Here is a 22079-nt window from a genome sequence, read left to right on the forward strand (position 1 = left end):
TGCAGCAGGTAGAGCACGTTATACACATTGCAGCAGGTAGAGCACGTTATACACATTGCACCAGATAGAGCACATTATACACAATGCGCCACATAGAGCACGTTATACACATTGCAGCAGGTAGAGCTCCTTATACACAATGCGCCAGATAGAGCACGTTATACAGATTGCACCAGATAGAGCACATTATACACAATGCGCCAGATAGAGCACGTTATACACAATGCGCCAGATAGAGCACGTTATACACAATGCGCCAGATAGAGCACGTTATACACAATGCGCCAGATAGAGCACGTTATACACAATGCGCCAGATAGAGCACGTTATACACAATGCGCCAGATAGAGCACGTTATACAGATTGCACCAGATAGAGCACATTACACCAGATAGAGCACGTTATACACAGTGCGCCAGATAGAGCACATTACACCAGATAGAGCACATTATACACAATGCGCCAGATAGAGCACGTTATACACAATGCGCCAGATAGAGCACATTACACCAGATAGAGCACGTTATACACAATGCGCCAGATAGAGCACGTTATACAGATTGCACCAGATAGAGCACATTATACACAATGCGCCAGATAGAGCACATTACACCAGATAGAGCACATTATACACAATGCACCAGGTAGAGCACATTACACCAGATAGAGCACGTTATACACATTGCACCAGGTAGAGCACGTTATACACAATGCGCCAGATAGAGCACGTTATACACATTGCAGCAGGTAGAGCACGTTATACACATTGCAGCAGGTAGAGCACGTTATACACATTGCAGCAGATAGAGCACATTATACACAATGCGCCAGATAGAGCACGTTATACACATTGCAGCAGGTAGAGCACGTTATACACATTGCAGCAGGTAGAGCACGTTATACACATTGCAGCAGGTAGTGCACGTTATACACATTGCAGCAGGTAGAGCATGTTATACACATTCCAGCAGGTAGAGCACGTTATACACATTGCAGCAGGTAGAGCACGTTATACACATTGCAGCAGGTAGAGCACGTTATACACATTGCAGCAGGTAGAGCACGTTATACACATTGCAGCAGGTAGAGCACGTTATACACATTGCAGCAGGTAGAGCACGTTATACACATTGCAGCAGGTAGAGCACGTTATACACATTGCACCAGGTAGAGCACGTTATACACATTGCAGCAGGTAGAGCACGTTATACACATTGCAGCAGGTAGAGCACGTTATACACATTGCAGCAGGTAGAGCACGTTATACACATTGCAGCAGGTAGAGCACGTTATACACATTGCAGCAGGTAGAGCACGTTATACACATTGCAGCAGGTAGAGCATGTTATACACATTGCAGCAGGTAGAGCACATTATACACATTGCACCAGGTAGAGCACTTTATACACATTGCGCCAGGCAGAGCACGTTATACACATTACGCCAGGTATAGCACATTATACACAGTGCGCCAGATAGAGCACATTACACCAGATAGAGCACGTTATACACAATGCGCCAGATAGAGCACGTTATACACAATGCGCCAGATAGAGCACGTTATACACATTGCAGCAGATAGAGCACATTATACACAATGCGCCAGATAGAGCACGTTATACAGATTGCAGCAGGTAGAGCTCCTTATACACAATGCGCCAGATAGAGCACGTTATACAGATTGCAGCAGGTAGAGCACGTTATACACAATGCGCCAGATAGAGCACGTTATACACAATGCGCCACATAGAGCACGTTATACACATTGCAGCAGGTAGAGCACGTTATACACAATGCGCCAGATAGAGCACGTTATACACAATGCGCCAGATAGAGCACGTTATACACATTGCAGCAGGTAGAGCACGTTATACACATTGCAGCAGGTAGAGCACGTTATACACATTGCAGCAGGTAGAGCACGTTATACACATTGCACCAGGTAGAGCACGTTATACACATTGCAGCAGGTAGAGCACGTTATACACATTGCAGCAGGTAGAGCACGTTATACACATTGCAGCAGGTAGAGCACGTTATACACATTGCAGCAGGTAGAGCATGTTATACACATTGCAGCAGGTAGAGCACATTATACACATTGCACCAGGTAGAGCACTTTATACACATTGCGCCAGGCAGAGCACGTTATACACATTACGCCAGGTATAGCACATTATACAGTGCGCCAGATAGAGCACATTACACCAGATAGAGCACGTTATACACAATGCGCCAGATAGAGCACGTTATACACAATGCGCCAGATAGAGCACGTTATACACATTGCAGCAGGTAGAGCTCCTTATACACAATGCGCCAGATAGAGCACGTTATACAGATTGCACCAGACAGAGCACATTATACACAATGCGCCAGATAGAGCACGTTATACACAATGCGCCAGATAGAGCACGTTATACAGATTGCACCAGATAGAGCACGTTATACAGATTGCACCAGATAGAGCAAATTATACACATTGCGCCAGATAGAGCACGTTATACAGATTGCACCAGATAGAGCACGTTATACACATTGCACCAGGTAGAGCACGTTATACAGATTGCACCAGATAGAGCACATTATACACAATGCGCCAGATAGAGCACATTACACCAGATAGAGCACGTTATACACAATGCGCCAGATAGAGCACGTTATACAGATTGCACCAGATAGAGCACATTATACACAATGCGCCAGATAGAGCACATTATACACAATGCGCCAGATAGAGCATGTTATACAGATTACACCAGATAGAGCACGTTATACACAATGCGCCAGATAGAGCACGTTATACAGATTGCACCAGATAGAGCACGTTATACACATTGCACCAGGTACAGCACGTTATACAGATTGCACCAGATAGAGCACGTTATACACATTGCAGCAGGTAGAGCACGTTATACACATTGCAGCAGGTAGAGCACGTTATACACATTGCAGCAGGTAGAGCACGTTATACACATTGCAGCAGGTAGAGCACGTTATACACATTGCACCAGGTACAGCACGTTATACACATTGCCAGGTAGAGCACGTTACACACATTGCAGCAGGTAGAGCACGTTATACACATTGCAGCAGGTAGAGCACGTTATACACATTGCAGCAGGTAGAGCACGTTATACACATTGCAGCAGGTAGAGCACGTTATACACATTGCAGCAGGTAGAGCACGTTATACACATTGCCAGGTAGAGCACGTTACACACATTGCAGCAGGTAGAGCACGTTATACACATTGCAGCAGGTAGAGCACGTTATACACATTGCAGCAGGTAGAGCACGTTATACACATTGCAGCAGGTAGAGCACGTTATACACATTGCACCAGGTAGAGCACGTTATACACATTGCACCAGGTAGAGCACGTTATACACAATGCGCCAGATAGAGCATGTTATACAGATTGCACCAGATAGAGCACGTTACACACAGTGCGCCAGATAGAGCACATTATACACAATGCGCCAGATAGAGCACGTTATACACAATGCGCCAGATAGAGCACGTTATACACATTACAGCAGGTAGAGCACGTTATACACAATGCGCCAGATAGAGCACGTTATACACAATGCGCCAGATAGAGCACGTTATACACAATGCGCCAGATAGAGCACATTATACACAATGCGCCAGATAGAGCACGTTATACACAATGCGCCAGATAGAGCACATTATACACAATGCGCCAGATAGAGCATGTTATACACAATGCGCCAGATAGAGCACGTTATACACATTGCAGCAGGCAGAGCACGTTATACACATTGCAGCAGGTAGAGCACGTTATACACATTGCAGCAGGTATAGCACGTTATACACATTGCACCAGGTAGAGCACGTTATACACATTGCAGCAGGTAGAGCACGTTATACACATTGCAGCAGGTAGAGCACGTTATACACATTGCAGCAGGTAGAGCACGTTATACACATTGCAGCAGGTAGAGCACGTTATACACATTGCACCAGGTACAGCACGTTATACACATTGCAGCAGGTAGAGCACGTTATACACATTGCAGCAGGTAGAGCACGTTATACACATTGCAGCAGGTAGAGCACGTTATACACATTGCAGCAGGTAGAGCACGTTATACACATTGCAGCAGGTAGAGCACGTTATACACATTGCAGCAGGTAGAGCACGTTATACACATTGCAGCAGGTAGAGCTAGTTATACACATTGCACCAGGTAGAGCACGTTATACACATTGCAGCAGGTAGAGCACGTTATACACATTGCGCCAGGTAGAGCACATTACACACATTGCAGCAGGTAGAGCACGTTATACACATTGCACCAGGTAGAGCACGTTATACACATTGCAGCAGGTAGAGCACGTTATACACATTGCAGCAGGTAGAGCACGTTATACACATTGCAGCAGGTAGAGCACGTTATACACATTGCAGCAGGTAGAGCACGTTATACACATTGCAGCAGGTAGAGCACGTTATACACATTGCCAGGTAGAGCACGTTACACACATTGCAGCAGGTAGAGCACGTTATACACATTGCAGCAGGTAGAGCACGTTATACACATTGCAGCAGGTAGAGCACGTTATACACATTGCACCAGGTAGAGCACGTTATACACATTGCACCAGGTAGAGCACGTTATACACAATGCGCTAGATAGAGCATGTTATACAGATTGCACCAGATAGAGCACGTTACACACAGTGCGCCAGATAGAGCACATTATACACAATGCGCCAGATAGAGCACATTATACACAATGCGCCAGATAGAGCACGTTATACACAATGCGCCAGATAGAGCACGTTATACACAATGCGCCAGATAGAGCACGTTATACACAATGCGCCAGATAGAGCACGTTATACACAATGCGCCAGATAGAGCACGTTATACACAATGCGCCAGATAGAGCACGTTATACACAATGCGCCAGATAGAGCACATTATACACAATGCGCCAGATAGAGCACGTTATACACAATGCGCCAGATAGAGCACGTTATACACAATGCGCCAGATAGAGCACGTTATACACAATGCGCCAGATAGAGCACGTTATACACATTGCAGCAGGTAGAGCACATTACACACAGTGCGCCAGATAGAACACATCATACACAATGCGACAGGTAGAGCACATTACACACAGTGCGCCAGATAGAACACATCATACACAATGCGACAGGTAGAGCACGTTACACACAATGCGCCAGATAGAGCACATTACACCAGATAGAGCACGTTATACACATTGCAGCAGGTAGAGCACGTTACACACAATGCGCCAGATAGAGCACGTTACACACAATGCGCCAGATAGAGCACATTATACACAATGCGCCAGATAGAGCACGTTACACACAATGCGCCAGATAGAGCACGTTATACACAATGCGCCAGATAGAGCACGTTATACACAATGCGCCAGATAGAGCACATTATACACAATGCGCCAGATAGAGCATGTTATACAGATTGCACCAGATAGAGCACATTATACACAATGCGCCAGATAGAGCACGTTATACAGATTGCAGCAGGTAGAGCACGTTATACACATTGCAGCAGGTAGAGCACGTTATACACATTGCACCAGATAGAGCACATTATACACAATGCGCCACATAGAGCATGTTATACAGATTGCACCAGATAGAGCACATTATACACAATGCGCCAGATAGAGCACGTTATACAGATTGCACCAGATAGAGCACGTTATACACAGTGCGCCAGATAGAGCACATTACACCAGATAGAGCACGTTATACACAGTGCGCCAGATAGAGCACATTACACCAGATAGAGCACATTATACACAATGCGCCAGATAGAGCACGTTATACACAATGCGCCAGATAGAGCACATTATACACAGTGCGCCAGATAGAGCACATTATACACAGTGCGCCAGATAGAGCACATTACACCAGATAGAGCACATTATACACAATGCGCCAGATAGAGCACGTTATACACAATGCGCCAGATAGAGCACGTTATACACAATGCGCCAGATAGAGCACATTACACCAGATAGAGCACGTTATACACATTGCACCAGGTAGAGCACGTTATACACAATGCGCCAGATAGAGCACGTTATACACATTGCAGCAGGTAGAGCACGTTATACACATTGCAGCAGGTAGAGCACGTTATACACATTGCAGCAGGTAGAGCACGTTATACACATTGCAGCAGGTAGAGCACGTTATACACATTGCAGCAGGTAGAGCACGTTATACACATTGCACCAGGTAGAGCACGTTATACACATTGCAGCAGGTAGAGCACGTTATACACATTGCAGCAGGTAGAGCACGTTATACACATTGCAGCAGGTAGAGCACGTTATACACATTGCAGCAGGTAGAGCACGTTATACACATTGCAGCAGGTAGAGCACGTTATACACATTGCAGCAGGTAGAGCATGTTATACACATTGCAGCAGGTAGAGCACTTTATACACATTGCAGCAGGTAGAGCACATTATACACATTGCACCAGGTAGAGCACTTTATACACATTGCGCCAGGCAGAGCACGTTATACACATTACGCCAGGTATAGCACATTATACACAGTGCGCCAGATAGAGCACATTACACCAGATAGAGCACTTTATACACAATGCGCCAGATAGAGCACGTTATACACAATGCGCCAGATAGAGCACGTTATACACATTGCAGCAGATAGAGCACATTATACACAATGCGCCAGATAGAGCACGTTATACAGATTGCAGCAGGTAGAGCACGTTATACACATTGCAGCAGGTAGAGCTCCTTATACACAATGCGCCAGATAGAGCACGTTATACAGATTGCAGCAGGTAGAGCACGTTATACACAATGCGCCAGATAGAGCACGTTATACACAATGCGCCACATAGAGCACGTTATACACATTGCAGCAGGTAGAGCACGTTATACACAATGCGCAGATAGAGCACGTTATACACAATGCGCCAGATAGAGCACGTTATACACATTGCAGCAGGTAGAGCACGTTATACACATTGCAGCAGGTAGAGCACGTTATACACATTGCACCAGGTAGAGCACGTTATACACATTGCAGCAGGTAGAGCACGTTATACACATTGCAGCAGGTAGAGCACGTTATACACATTGCAGCAGGTAGAGCACGTTATACACATTGCAGCAGGTAGAGCACGTTATACACATTGCAGCAGGTAGAGCACGTTATACACATTGCAGCAGGTAGAGCATGTTATACACATTGCAGCAGGTAGAGCACATTATACACATTGCACCAGGTAGAGCACTTTATACACATTGCGCCAGGCAGAGCACGTTATACACATTACGCCAGGTATAGCACATTATACACAGTGCGCCAGATAGAGCACATTACACCAGATAGAGCACGTTATACACAATGCGCCAGATAGAGCACGTTATACACAATGCGCCAGATAGAGCACGTTATACACATTGCAGCAGATAGAGCACATTATACACAATGCGCCAGATAGAGCACGTTATACAGATTGCAGCAGGTAGAGCACGTTATACACATTGCAGCAGGTAGAGCTCCTTATACACAATGCGCCAGATAGAGCACGTTATACAGATTGCAGCAGGTAGAGCACGTTATACACAATGCGCCAGATAGAGCACGTTATACACAATGCGCCACATAGAGCACGTTATACACATTGCAGCAGGTAGAGCACGTTATACACAATGCGCCAGATAGAGCACGTTATACACAATGCGCCAGATAGAGCACGTTATACACATTGCAGCAGGTAGAGCACGTTATACACATTGCAGCAGGTAGAGCACGTTATACACATTGCAGCAGGTAGAGCACGTTATACACATTGCACCAGGTAGAGCACGTTATACACATTGCAGCAGGTAGAGCACGTTATACACATTGCAGCAGGTAGAGCACGTTATACACATTGCAGCAGGTAGAGCATGTTATACACATTGCAGCAGGTAGAGCACATTATACACATTGCACCAGGTAGAGCACTTTATACACATTGCGCCAGGCAGAGCACGTTATACACATTACGCCAGGTATAGCACATTATACAGTGCGCCAGATAGAGCACATTACACCAGATAGAGCACGTTATACACAATGCGCCAGATAGAGCACGTTATACACAATGCGCCAGATAGAGCACGTTATACACATTGCAGTAGGTAGAGCTCCTTATACACAATGCGCCAGATAGAGCACGTTATACAGATTGCACCAGACAGAGCACATTATACACAATGCGCCAGATAGAGCACGTTATACACAATGCGCCAGATAGAGCACGTTATACAGATTGCACCAGATAGAGCACATTATACACATTGCGCCAGATAGAGCACGTTATACAGATTGTACCAGATAGAGCACGTTATACACATTGCACCAGATAGAGCACGTTATACAGATTGCACCAGATAGAGCACATTATACACATTGCGCCAGATAGAGCACGTTATACAGATTGCACCAGATAGAGCACGTTATACACATTGCACCAGGTAGAGCACGTTATACAGATTGCACCAGATAGAGCACATTATACACAATGCGCCAGATAGAGCACATTACACCAGATAGAGCACGTTATACACAATGCGCCAGATAGAGCACGTTATACAGATTGCACCAGATAGAGCACATTATACACAATGCGCCAGATAGAGCACATTACACCAGATAGAGCACGTTATACACAATGCGCCAGATAGAGCACGTTATACAGATTGCACCAGATAGAGCACGTTATACACATTGCACCAGGTACAGCACGTTATACAGATTGCACCAGATAGAGCACGTTATACACATTGCAGCAGGTAGAGCACGTTATACACATTGCAGCAGGTAGAGCACGTTATACACATTGCAGCAGGTAGAGCACGTTATACACATTGCAGCAGGTAGAGCACGTTATACACATTGCACCAGGTACAGCACGTTATACACATTGCCAGGTAGAGCACGTTACACACATTGCAGCAGGTAGAGCACGTTATACACATTGCAGCAGGTAGAGCACGTTATACACATTGCAGCAGGTAGAGCACGTTATACACATTGCAGCAGGTAGAGCACGTTATACACATTGCAGCAGGTAGAGCGCGTTATACACATTGCAGCAGGTAGAGCACGTTATACACATTGCACCAGGTACAGCACGTTATACACATTGCCAGGTAGAGCACGTTACACACATTGCAGCAGGTAGAGCACGTTATACACATTGCAGCAGGTAGAGCGCGTTATACACATTGCAGCAGGTAGAGCACGTTATACACATTGCACCAGGTACAGCACGTTATACACATTGCCAGGTAGAGCACGTTACACACATTGCAGCAGGTAGAGCACGTTATACACATTGCAGCAGGTAGAGCACGTTATACACATTGCAGCAGGTAGAGCACGTTATACACATTGCAGCAGGTAGAGCACGTTATACACATTGCACCAGGTAGAGCACGTTATACACATTGCACCAGGTAGAGCACGTTATACACAATGCGCCAGATAGAGCATGTTATACAGATTGCACCAGATAGAGCACGTTACACACAGTGCGCCAGATAGAGCACATTATACACAATGCGCCAGATAGAGCACGTTATACACAATGCGCCAGATAGAGCACGTTATACACATTACAGCAGGTAGAGCACGTTATACACAATGCGCCAGATAGAGCACGTTATACACAATGCGCCAGATAGAGCACGTTATACACAATGCGCCAGATAGAGCACATTATACACAATGCGCCAGATAGAGCACGTTATACACAATGCGCCAGATAGAGCACATTATACACAATGCGCCAGATAGAGCATGTTATACACAATGCGCCAGATAGAGCACGTTATACACATTGCAGCAGGCAGAGCACGTTATACACATTGCAGCAGGTAGAGCACGTTATACACATTGCAGCAGGTAGAGCACGTTATACACATTGCACCAGGTAGAGCACGTTATACACATTGCAGCAGGTAGAGCACGTTATACACATTGCAGCAGGTAGAGCACGTTATACACATTGCACCAGGTAGAGCGCGTTATACACATTGCAGCAGGTAGAGCACGTTATACACATTGCAGCAGGTAGAGCACGTTATACACATTGCAGCAGGTAGAGCTAGTTATACACATTGCACCAGGTAGAGCACGTTATACACATTGCAGCAGGTAGAGCACGTTATACACATTGCGCCAGGTAGAGCACATTACACACATTGCAGCAGGTAGAGCACGTTATACACATTGCACCAGGTAGAGCACGTTATACACATTGCAGCAGGTAGAGCACGTTATACACATTGCAGCAGGTAGAGCACGTTATACACATTGCAGCAGGTAGAGCACGTTATACACATTGCAGCAGGTAGAGCACGTTATACACATTGCAGCAGGTAGAGCACGTTATACACATTGCCAGGTAGAGCACGTTACACACATTGCAGCAGGTAGAGCACGTTATACACATTGCAGCAGGTAGAGCACGTTATACACATTGCAGCAGGTAGAGCACGTTATACACATTGCAGCAGGTAGAGCACGTTATACACATTGCAGCAGGTAGAGCACGTTATACACATTGCACCAGGTAGAGCACGTTATACACATTGCACCAGGTAGAGCACGTTATACACAATGCGCTAGATAGAGCATGTTATACAGATTGCACCAGATAGAGCACGTTATACACAATGCGCCAGATAGAGCACATTATACACAATGCGCCAGATAGAGCACATTATACACAATGCGCCAGATAGAGCACGTTATACACAATGCGCCAGATAGAGCACGTTATACACAATGCGCCAGATAGAGCACGTTATACACAATGCGCCAGATAGAGCACGTTATACACAATGCGCCAGATAGAGCACGTTATACACAATGCGCCAGATAGAGCACGTTATACACATTGCAGCAGGTAGAGCACGTTATACACATTGCAGCAGGTAGAGCACGTTATACACATTGCAGCAGGTAGAGCACGTTATACACAATGCGCCAGATAGAGCACGTTATACACATTGCAGCAGGTAGAGCACGTTATACACATTGCAGCAGGTAGAGCACATTACACACAGTGCGCCAGATAGAACACATCATACACAATGCGACAGGTAGAGCACGTTACACACAATGCGCCAGATAGAGCACGTTACACACAATGCACCAGATAGAGCACGTTATACACAATGCGCCAGATAGAGCACATTACACACAATGCGCCAGATAGAGCACGTTACACACAGTGCGCCAGATAGAGCACGTTACACACAGTGCACCAGATAGAGCACGTTACACACAGTGCGCCAGATAGAGCACGTTACACACAGTGCGCCAGATAGAGCACGTTATACACAGTGCGCCAGATAGAGCACGTTACACACAGTGCGCCAGAAAGAGCACGTTACACACAGTGCGCCAGATAGAGCACGTTACACACAGTGCGCCAGATAGAGCACGTTACACACAGTGCGCCAGATAGAGCACGTTACACACAGTGCGCCAGATAGAGCACGTTGCACACAGTGCGCCAGATAGAGCACGTTACACACAGTGCGCCAGATAGAGCACGTTACACACAGTGCGCCAGATAGAGCACGTTACACACAGTGCGCCAGATAGAGCACGTTACACACAGTGCGCCAGATAGAGCACGTTACACACAGTGCGCCAGATAGAGCACGTTACACACAGTGCGCCAGAAAGAGCACGTTACACACAGTGCGCCAGATAGAGCACGTTACACACAGTGCGCCAGAAAGAGCACGTTACACACAGTGCGCCAGATAGAGCACGTTACACACAGTGCGCCAGATAGAGCACGTTACACACAGTGCGCCAGATAGAGCACGTTACACACAGTGCGCCAGAAAGAGCACGTTACACACAGTGCGCCAGATAGAGCACGTTACACACAGTGCGCCAGATAGAGCACGTTACACACAGTGCACCAGATAGAGCACGTTACACACAATGCGCCAGATAGAGCACATTACACCAGATAGAGCACGTTACACACAATGCGCCAGATAGAGCACGTTACACACAGTGCGCCAGATAGAGCACGTTACACACAGTGCGCCAGATAGAGCACGTTACACACACTGCACCATGTAGAGCATCACTTACACACAGTGCGCCAGATAGAGCACGTTACACACAGTGCGCCGGATAGAGCACGTTACACACACTGCACCATGTAGAGCATCACTTACACATTGCAGACACCACCTGAGACCCCCAGTACTGGATGTGCAGGCTAGAGATGGTGTAATATCACCAGGGAGAGAGAGAGTGGACAGGATACAAGCTGCTGTTGCTAGTGGCTGCTATTACATGTCTCCCTGCAGCTCGGCCTCTTGGGCTCCATGAGCTGAACGTTCAGAGCAGCCTCACCCCTGGCTTGTGTCTAGCCCTGTCCTATGCTGGGAGCTGGCTGCACACAGTAATAACGGTATGGACACTGCAGCCCTCCCCCAGCACCTCCGAGCTCCGCTCACAGCACAGCCTAATAAATCAAGCAGAGGGCGGCTGCCGCTGATCTCCATAAATCCCGGGTGGTGAGGGAGTGTGTACAGTGAGAGCTTCGTGATGGATTACATGGAGAGGATCAAGGACGGACTTTGCTAGGGGATGCGAACACTAGCAGTGACGTGCGGTAGTGCACTGTAGCCGCCCTTTCCCTCCTTCACTGCCAGATCCTCCTGTGCGGTGTGCTCCTGGACATACTCCCCAACCCCATCCCCATCCCCGCTGCTGCTGCACTTACTGAAGCATGCAGGACATCAGAGGTGCGTGGCACCTCTCCCCCATGTGATTCATATCTAAAACACTGCATCAGCCGATCAGAACTGCAGCAGCGCCATGGCACTAGCTGCTGGGTTACTTATGAATACACAGACGGTCACAGTCACTCACTGTCACGGCCAGCCAGAACGCCCGGGAAGCAGGGAAGAGTCAAATACACTTTTTCTAAAGGGGTGTGTCCCTGCTGGGGACGCGCTCCACTCAGATTGGCTAGAGGTGTAATGATTGATGTCTCCCTTGACCAAGAGGCTCCTTCTCCACATATTTAGTTCTCTCTGCAGCCGGACAAGGTAGAAATCAATCATTACACATCCAGCCAATCCCAGTGGAGCGCGTCCCCGGGGACCCGCCCATTTAGAAAAAGTGAGTCCCTGGACCTTAATATCGGGTAAAATACGCGCTATGCCGCGTTTTTGCGATCACTGACCAGAGAGTGTGGGGAGGAGACTGGTCAGATCTCTGGGCTGGTAACACACAGTGACATGATATAAGGAGGAGAGCAGGCGTATAATTGGGGCTGATGGCTCCTGATGTATGAGATACACCAGAGAGTGTGGGGAGAAGACTGGTCAGATCTCTGGGCTGGTAAAACACAGTGACATGATGTGAGGGGGAGAGCAGGTGTATAATAGGGGCTGATGGCTCCTGATGTATGAGATACACCAGAGAGTGTGGGGAGAAGACTGGTCAGATCTCTGGGCTGGTAACACACAGTGACATGATGTGAGGGGGAGAGCAGCAGTATAATAGGGGCTGATGGCTCCTGATGTATGAGATACACCAGAGAGCGTGGGGAGGAGACTGGTCAGATCTCTGGGCTGGTAACACACAGTGACATGATGTGAGGGGGAGAGCAGGAGTATAATAGGGGCTGATGTATCCTGATGTATGAGATACACCAGAGAGTGTGGGGAGGAGACTGGTCAGGTCTCTGGGCAGGTAACACACAGTGACATGATGTGAGGGAGGAGCAGGAGTATAATAGGGGCTGATGTCTCCTGATGTATGAGATACACCAGAGAGTGTGGGGAGGAGACTGGTCAGATCACTGGGCTGGTAACACACAGTGACATGATGTGAGGAGAAGAGCAGGAGTATAATAGAGGCTGATGGCTCCTGATGTATGAGATACACCAGAGAGTGTGGGGAGGAGACTGGTCAGGTCTCTGGGCAGGTAACACACAGTGACATGATGTGAGGGAGGAGCAGGAGTATAATAGGGGCTGATGGCTCCTGATGTATGAGATACACCAGAGAGTGTGGGGAGGAGACTGGTCAGATCTCTGGGCTGGTAACACACAGTGACATGATGTGAGGGGAGAGCAGGAGTATAATAGGGCTGATGGCTCCTGATGTATGAGATACACCAGAGAGTGTGGAAAGGAGGCTGGTCAGATCTCTGGGCTGGTAACACACATTGACATGATGTGAGGGGGAGAGCAGGGGTATAATAGGGGCTGATGGCTCCTGATGTATGAGATACACCAGAGTGTGGGGAGGAGACTGGTCAGATCTCTGGGCTGGTAACACACAGTGACATGATGTGAGGGGGAGAGCAGGAGTATAATAGGGGCTGATGGCTCCTGATGTATGAGATACACCAGAGAGTGTGGGGAGGAGACTGGTCAGATCTCTGGGCTGGTAACACACAGTGACATGATGTGAGGGGAGAGCAGGAGTATAATAGGGCAGATACATTTCCCCCATTAGTGTGTACTGACAGAGGAGGGTGTAGGATAAGAGATTGCTGTAGTGACTGAGAAAGGAGAATATGTGACTCTTTTCTGTAATAAGTGTTTATTACTCACCTGTGCTGATATCTGTAGGGATTTCCCCCTCCTTACACTGCTGATCACCCTTCAGATACGTCTCTTCTTCTCCTCCTATATCTTCTGCCTTCATATCAGTCACATACGTCTCTTCTTCTCCCTCTATATCTTCTGCCTTCATATCAGTCACATACGTCTCTTCTTCTCCCTCTAAATCTTCTGCCTTTATATCAGTCACATACGTCTCTTCTTCATCTTCTATATCTTCTGCCTTTATATCAGTCACATACGTCTCTTCTTCTCCCTCTATATCTTCTGCCTTCATATCAGTCACATACGTCTCTTCTTCTCCCTCTATATCTTCTACCTTTATATCAGTCACATACGTCTCTTCTTCTGCTTCTATTTTAATATCAGACAGACGTTCTACCTAAAACACAAAAAAACCCACTATAATGATATTTGCATACAGTCAGTTTAAACTGAGGTGAAAAATTGTTATGGTAGACTTACCGTTGATAACTCTATTTCTCCTAAGTCCACAGTATCCACAGGATATACATTTGGATATGAGGTAGCGTCAGCGGATTGGCACCAACGATCAAAAGCTTTCGGCCTCCCAGAATGCAACAGGCCAGTCCCCTAAATCCCCGCCTCATGGCTCAGGTAATTCGGTTGTTTTCCAAAGCTCAAGGTAGAAGCATCACAAAGAGCCCTAATCAGGCGAGAAGAACACACATGCACACCCTTCCGTACAAGATGGAAGATGTTAGTAGGTGAAAGGATCCTCAAATCAGGAGCGTCAGGGTGGGATCCCTGTGGATACTGTGGACTAAGGAGAAATAGAGTTATCAACGGTAAGTCTACCATAACTATTGTTTCTCCTGCAGGGTCCACGGGTTATCCACATGATAACATTGGGATGTCCCAAAGCAAATTTAGTGGGTGGGACGCTCCTGATTGGACAGGAGAATCTATTGCCTGAATTCAGCGTTCTGCGTTATCAAAGGCATAATGTCTAATGAATGTGTTAATGGAAGACCATGTGGCTGCCTTACATATCTGTTTAGGTGAAGCACCACGTTGTGTTGTCCATGACGGGCCTACCTTACAAATAGAGTGAGCAGAGATATTAGAGGGAATAGGGAGTTCAGCTTGAGAGTATGCTTCTGAAATAGTCATCCGAAGCCACCTCGCCAGTGTCTGCTTGTCAGCAGGCCATCCTCTCTTCTAAAATCTGTACAGAACAAAGAGTGTCTGTATTTCTGATGGCACTGATATGATCCACGTAGATCCTTAAGGCACGAACTATGTCCAATGATGCATCTTCCGCAGAAAAGTCCGTCCCTTGGAAGGCCGGGACAACAATTTCTTTGTTAAGGTGGAATTTAGACACCACCATAGCAAGATAACAAGATTTGGTTCTAAGAACCGCTTATCTGGATGAAAAATCAGAAATGGAGGACGACATAATAATGCCCGTATCTGACACTCTTCTAGCTGAAGCAACAACCAGTAGAAAGAGATCTTTAGCTGTCAACCATTTAAGATTCACCTGCTTTAGTGGTTCAAATGGAGCAACTTGAAGTGCCTTTAGGACTAAACTTATATCTCAAGGCACTGCAGGGAGGTTGGATGTGAAGCGTTTCCTGGAAGAAAGTGCAAACATCCTGTAGGTTAGCAATTTTCTTTTGGAACCATACAGTCAATGCTGACCCCTGCACTTTCAAGGAAGCCTTTGTCCATTTCTGCCTGAAGGAATGTTAAGACTCTGGAAACTCTGAAAGACCAAGGGTAAAATTTCCGGTCACTGCACCACTGAATATAAGCTTGCCATATTCGGTGATAAATGCGAGCTGAGGATGGTTTCCTTGCTTTAAGCATTGTTTGAATTAGCAGTTGTGAGAATCCTCTTGCTTTCATAATGGAAGTCTCAAGAGCCACGCCATCAAAGACTGTCGATTCACATGTTTGTGAAAAAAAAGACCCTGAGACAACAGATTTGGACGTTGAGGGAGTAGAAATGGAGCATCCATCGACATCCTCTGCAGATCTGTGTACCAATGTCTTCTGGGCCAAGCCGGAGCTATTAGTATCATGGTGCCCTTTCCCTGTTTTGCCTATCGCATCACCCTAGGTAACAGGGCGATTGGTGGAAACACATAGGCCAGACAAAATTCCCATTTCACTGACATCCACAAAGGTCGTCCTGGGATTCTTTGTTCTTGAACCGTACGCGTGAACTTTATTCTTCTGATGGGATGCCATGAGATCTATCTCCGGTAACATCCACTTGTCTACCAGAATCTGGAACACCTCGGGGTGTAAGGGCCATTCGTTTGCATGAATGGCGTGTCGACTGAGAAAATCTGCTTCCAATTTAGGACTCCCGGAAAAAACACTGCGGACAAGGCTGGATGATGAAGTTCTGCCCACCTTAACGTGCGGCTTACATCCTTCACTGCTTTTTGGCTACGACTTCCTCCTTGATGATTGAGGTATGCTACTATTGTTGCACTGTCCGAGCGAATTTCAACTGGTTTCCCTTGAAGAATGTCCTTTGCCTGAATGAGTGCCATATAAATGGCCCGAAGTTCCAATATATTTATTGTCAGGCAACTGTCTTTCTTGGTCCACTGCCCTTGGAAGCAACTTCTGACACTGCTCCCCAACCCTGAAGACAGGCATCTGTTGTCAGAATTTCCCAATATGATATCCAAAAGGGTCTCCCTTTGTCCAGATGGGTTGTCTGTAGCCACCAGGCTAATGACCTCATTAATTCCAGAGCAAGGACCATAGTCTGAGTTTTTATTGTCTGATGAAAACCATTCCATTTGGAAAGGATCAGATGCTGTAGAGGCCTCGAATGGAACTGAGCATACTTCACCATGTCGAATGTCAACACCATCAAACCCATCACACGCATTGCTGCGTGAGTGGATACCCTTTGACTGTGTAGTAGCTCCTGAATCCTTTACTGAATTTTGTACGTTTTGTTCAGAGGTAAAATTATTCTCTGAAGACCCGAATCCAACACAGCCCCCAAGTGAGTCATTCGCTGTGACGGAACCAGGGACGACTTTTCCCAATTTATGAGCCAACCGTGTCTCTCTCAACAAGCTATAGTCTGTTGCAGATGACACTGAAGCAATTCCTCAGATTGTGCCAGGATTAATAGGTCGTAGAGGTATGGAAAACTCCTTATCCCTTGTCGACGGAGATAAGCCGCCATTACCACCATAATTTTGCTGAATACTCTGGGAGCTGTGTCCAGTCCAAATGGTAGGGCCTGAAACTGAAAATATTGCTGAAGGATAGCAAACCTGAGATAGCACTGATAGGACAGTGCTATAGGAACATGCAGGTAATCATCCTGGATATCTAGAGATACCATCAAATCTTTCAGCTCCATGGCCAAAATAATGGAACGTAAAGTTTCCATATGAAACCGAAGCACCCAAATGTACTTGTTCAGCATCTTGAGATTGAGTATGGTCAATCTCAATTTTCTGTTTCTGAACTAGAAACAGGTTGAAATAAAAACCTTGTCCTCGTTGTGCAGGGGAACTGGAATTATCACTCCTGACTGAAGCAACTCCTGAAATAGCCCTGGTCTTCGTTTCCAATGAAGATGGGCTGGTACAAAAGAACCTTTGTGGAGGGTGTTTCTTGAAAGCAAACGCATAACCGTGAGATACCGCTTCTTGCTCCCAGGCATCTGTGTCGGACTGTTGCCAGACATGTGCAAAATGAAGAAGTCGGCCTCCCACCCTGGGGTCCCCCCAGGTGGAGGACCACACCATCAGGCTGATGGCTTATCTTCTGACTCTGGTAGCCCAACGCTTTTTAGTTTTCCCAGACTTGTCAGATTGGGACTGTTTGCCATAACCCTTTCCTTTTCCTTGAGTCCAAAAGGCCTGAAAAGCTGGAAACCTAGGTTTGGATTTGTGTGTGGAAGGAAACTTCACTTTCTTGGAGTCTGCCTCTGACTACAAAATAATGTTTAATTCTTTACCAAAAAGAATATCTCCAGTAAAAGGCAAAGACTCTAGAACCTCCTTGGACTCTGAGACAGCTTCCCATGTACGTAGCCAGACCGCTCTGCGAGCTGCTACTGCTGATGCTTGAGAGACAATAGTACCCATGTCCAAGGCTGCTTCTTCCATAAACATAGCCGCCTGTTTAATATGTGCAATATGGGATTTTTGCTCTCTAGATGCCAATGAGAGATCGTCCTCCAATGCATCAGCCCAGGCCACCACTGCTTTTGCCATCCAGGCTGAAGCCATGGCTGGTCTTATGACTGCCTCAGACAGGAAGAAAATGGTTTTAAAAAACCCCATCTATTTTCCTATCCATGACATCATTTAATGATGTTGAAGGCAGAGGTAATGTAGATTTTCGCACCAGTTGAACGACGTGTATCAACTTTGGGAGCCACCTCTCTTTTTAAACAGTCCCCACCTGGAAGAGGATAATGGGAATTCCTTTTCTTTGGAATTCTAAACTTCTTACTGGGTGTTACCCAAGCCTCTTGCATAATTTCCGTCCGCTGCTCTGACCCAGGAAATTCAGTCCTGTTTTGGGACGTTTAAACACAGGTGCCTTGAATTTTAACAAAGGCTCTGCTGCTTCTTCTAAGGATAGAAAGGCCTTCATAGCACTAATTAGCTCAGGTTTGTCCACTGAGCTGAGACCTTTATCCTCATCTCTGTATGTAGACCCGGAGTGCGATGAGTTCTCATACTCCGAAGTATCTCCATCTGAAACATGTGTAGACTGTGAAGATGTTGTTTCATGTCTATGTGATTTACTTTCCATCAGCCTTTCAGTCTGTTTTTGTTGAAAGGCTGCAAATACCTGTACTGATATGATAAACCCCAGGTGGAATGTTGCATGTAAGGGTTAATAGGATAACCTAACCCTGGTATGGGAGATGGCATTATCCTCTCAGCTATACTGGGTAATGACTGTGCAAACGTAGCACATGGGGGTTCCATTTCAACCTGTGCCTGCCTTGGATTATTTAAGAAGCTTTGGTGAGAGCTAAAACAATTTGCACATAATCCATTTTGAACCAAATCCTGGTTAACCCAGCTTTACAAGACAAACATGAAATTAGTGTTGGTGCTGCTGTGGAGAGTGTATCCTCCTCACACTTGCCTCTTTTAGACATGATAAACAAATCACACACCTGTACAGTGTTATCTACACAATTTGTGACTGAAATCACTTTAAAACTTATTAAAGTGACATACAATCTGATCCCTCCCTGCTTTGCACCAGCATTGAGGATTGAAATACACAGAAAACTGACAGAATTATAGTAAAGTCAGCAATCATACAAGCAATCAGTCACAGGTTATACTTCGGTATAGTAAGCAATATGAGCACATATTCAACTACAGATACATTTCAAGTATATAGGAGAAACATTACTGCATTACCTTATATAGGACTTTAAACGTATTCTCGCACAGCGAAAGAAACAGCAGCAATAGTTTACAGACTCATATGCATCAAGCACTTACAGTATCCAAATATTCGTACTCAAAGGTAGACAGAGACTCAGTGCTGTATCACCTGGCTCAGGAAAGTGGGATACAGGGAAACTTCACCCCGCTTCCAGGATCGATAAATACGTTAGTGAACGCTGAGTGGATCTAGACGCTATTAGTGACCTACAGTGAATACAGACGCCCAAATGAACACCGACGCACAAGTCACACAGCCGCCTAAGCTGCAACTGGGTCCTTTAGATACACAGCGTCTCAGACGGAAGCGGGAAATCAATTCATGGTGGGAAACTCAGAGGAAACTGGTCATGAACCGGGGGAGCGTCTTACTCCCCACTGCTGACATCAACCCCAGGGATCCCGGCCTCATACTACTCCTGGAGCCTATAATACCTGAGGCCTAGCGCTGGTGCACCCAGGGTGGCAGCCGCATCAGAGACTGTTTGGTAGTCTCCTCCCAAAACAGTGCGGCTGTGTCTCGTGTTTCCTGCTTAACAGAACCGATGCCTTACCTTTTCCCTGTGCTCCGGAGACAGCCTGGTAACGTCTGCTGCACTTGCTAGTACATCCTACACAGACGCCCGCCATAACAGCACTGTACTCATGGGTAAGCGTTTTTGCGACCCGGCGGGAATTGTTGAAGTGACTCTTTCTAAGGTACGAATCACTCAAAAAAGAGTAAGACTCTAAAAATAAAAAAACAGAAGCCCTCTGACCATGGTCCGGCTCCTGCCGCACCAAACAAAAAACTGATTTGCCTGAGCCAGGAAGCGGGGATATAGGAGATAGAATAGGATATAGGCCCATTGCATTCTAGAAGGCCAAAGGCTTTGATCGTTGGTGCCAATCAGCTGTCGCTACCTCATGTCCCAAAGTTATACGATGGATAACCTGTGGACCCTGCAGGAGAAAGTATAACATCAGTGCATAATACACACACAGCTTCTTTACAGATCAGAGGGACAGTAACTTTGGTATATGGGTGAGACCCTAAATCCCACCTACCTGATCGTCCTGTGCGGTCTTGTGATTCTCCTCTGTACAATCCTGGGAATACAGAGGACGGGGACATCTCTCTGGGGTATCTCTGTTACTGGGACCATCTGTAGGAGACACACAGTGACTGAGTACAGTATATATATGTGATTATCAGGTGATGTGTGTATATAGGGCCCCCATACCTGCTCTCCCCTGTACAATACATGACAATCTCCTCTTACCCAGTGATGTGAGGGGCCGGTGATTCTCCATTATCACGTCCTTGTACAGACCCCTGTGTTCCTCTATATACTCCCCCTCCTACATGGAGACATAGACAGTGACATCCTGACACCTTATAGACACCTGACACACACAGTGATACAGTCATCACCCAGACACATCCCCTGGTGTTACTGTATAATGCCCCATTCCCAGCAGTCACCTCTCCCGTCATCACCCAGACACGTCCCCTGGTGTTACTGTATAATGTCCCATTCCCAGCAGTCACCTCTCCAGTCATCACCCAGACACATCCCCTGGTGTTACTGTATAATGTCCCATTCTCAGCAGTCACCTCTCCAGTCATCACCCAGACACATCCCTGGTGTTACTGTATAATGCCCCATTCCCAGCAGTCACCTCTCCAGTCACCACCCAGACACATCCCCTGGTGTTACTGTATAATGCCCCATTCCCAGCAGTCACCTCTCCAGTCATCATCCAGACACATCCCCTGGTGTTACTGTATAATGCCCCATTCCCAGCAGTCACCTCTCCAGTCATCACCCAGACACATTCCCTGGTGTTACTGTATAATGCCCCATTCCCAGCAGTCACCTCTCCAGTCATCCCCCAGACACATCCCCTGGTGTTACTGTATAATGTCCCATTCCCAGCAGTCACCTCTCCAGTCATCACCCAGACACATCCCCTGGTGTTACTGTATAATGTCC

General features: G+C 46.6%; 1 protein-coding gene across 2 annotated transcripts in view; it reads right to left on the minus strand.

The window, feature by feature from the left end:
• Nucleotides 1–22079, minus strand: part of LOC134983533 (zinc finger protein 585A-like) — a 308632-nt gene that overhangs the window by 279065 nt on the left and 7488 nt on the right. For both annotated transcript variants that reach the window (XM_063949191.1, XM_063949190.1), the window contains exons 3-4: nucleotides 21366–21444; nucleotides 21151–21248 (exon numbers count right to left, since the gene is read on the minus strand). In XM_063949191.1, coding sequence (XP_063805261.1) covers nucleotides 21151–21248; nucleotides 21366–21396 — 129 coding nt within the window. In that variant the 5' untranslated portion in view covers nucleotides 21397–21444. The remainder of the gene's footprint in view (nucleotides 1–21150; nucleotides 21249–21365; nucleotides 21445–22079) is intronic.

Source organism: Pseudophryne corroboree, assembly GCF_028390025.1.
Source record: "Pseudophryne corroboree isolate aPseCor3 chromosome 3 unlocalized genomic scaffold, aPseCor3.hap2 SUPER_3_unloc_17, whole genome shotgun sequence".
Classification (NCBI taxonomy): Eukaryota; Metazoa; Chordata; class Amphibia; order Anura; family Myobatrachidae; genus Pseudophryne; species Pseudophryne corroboree.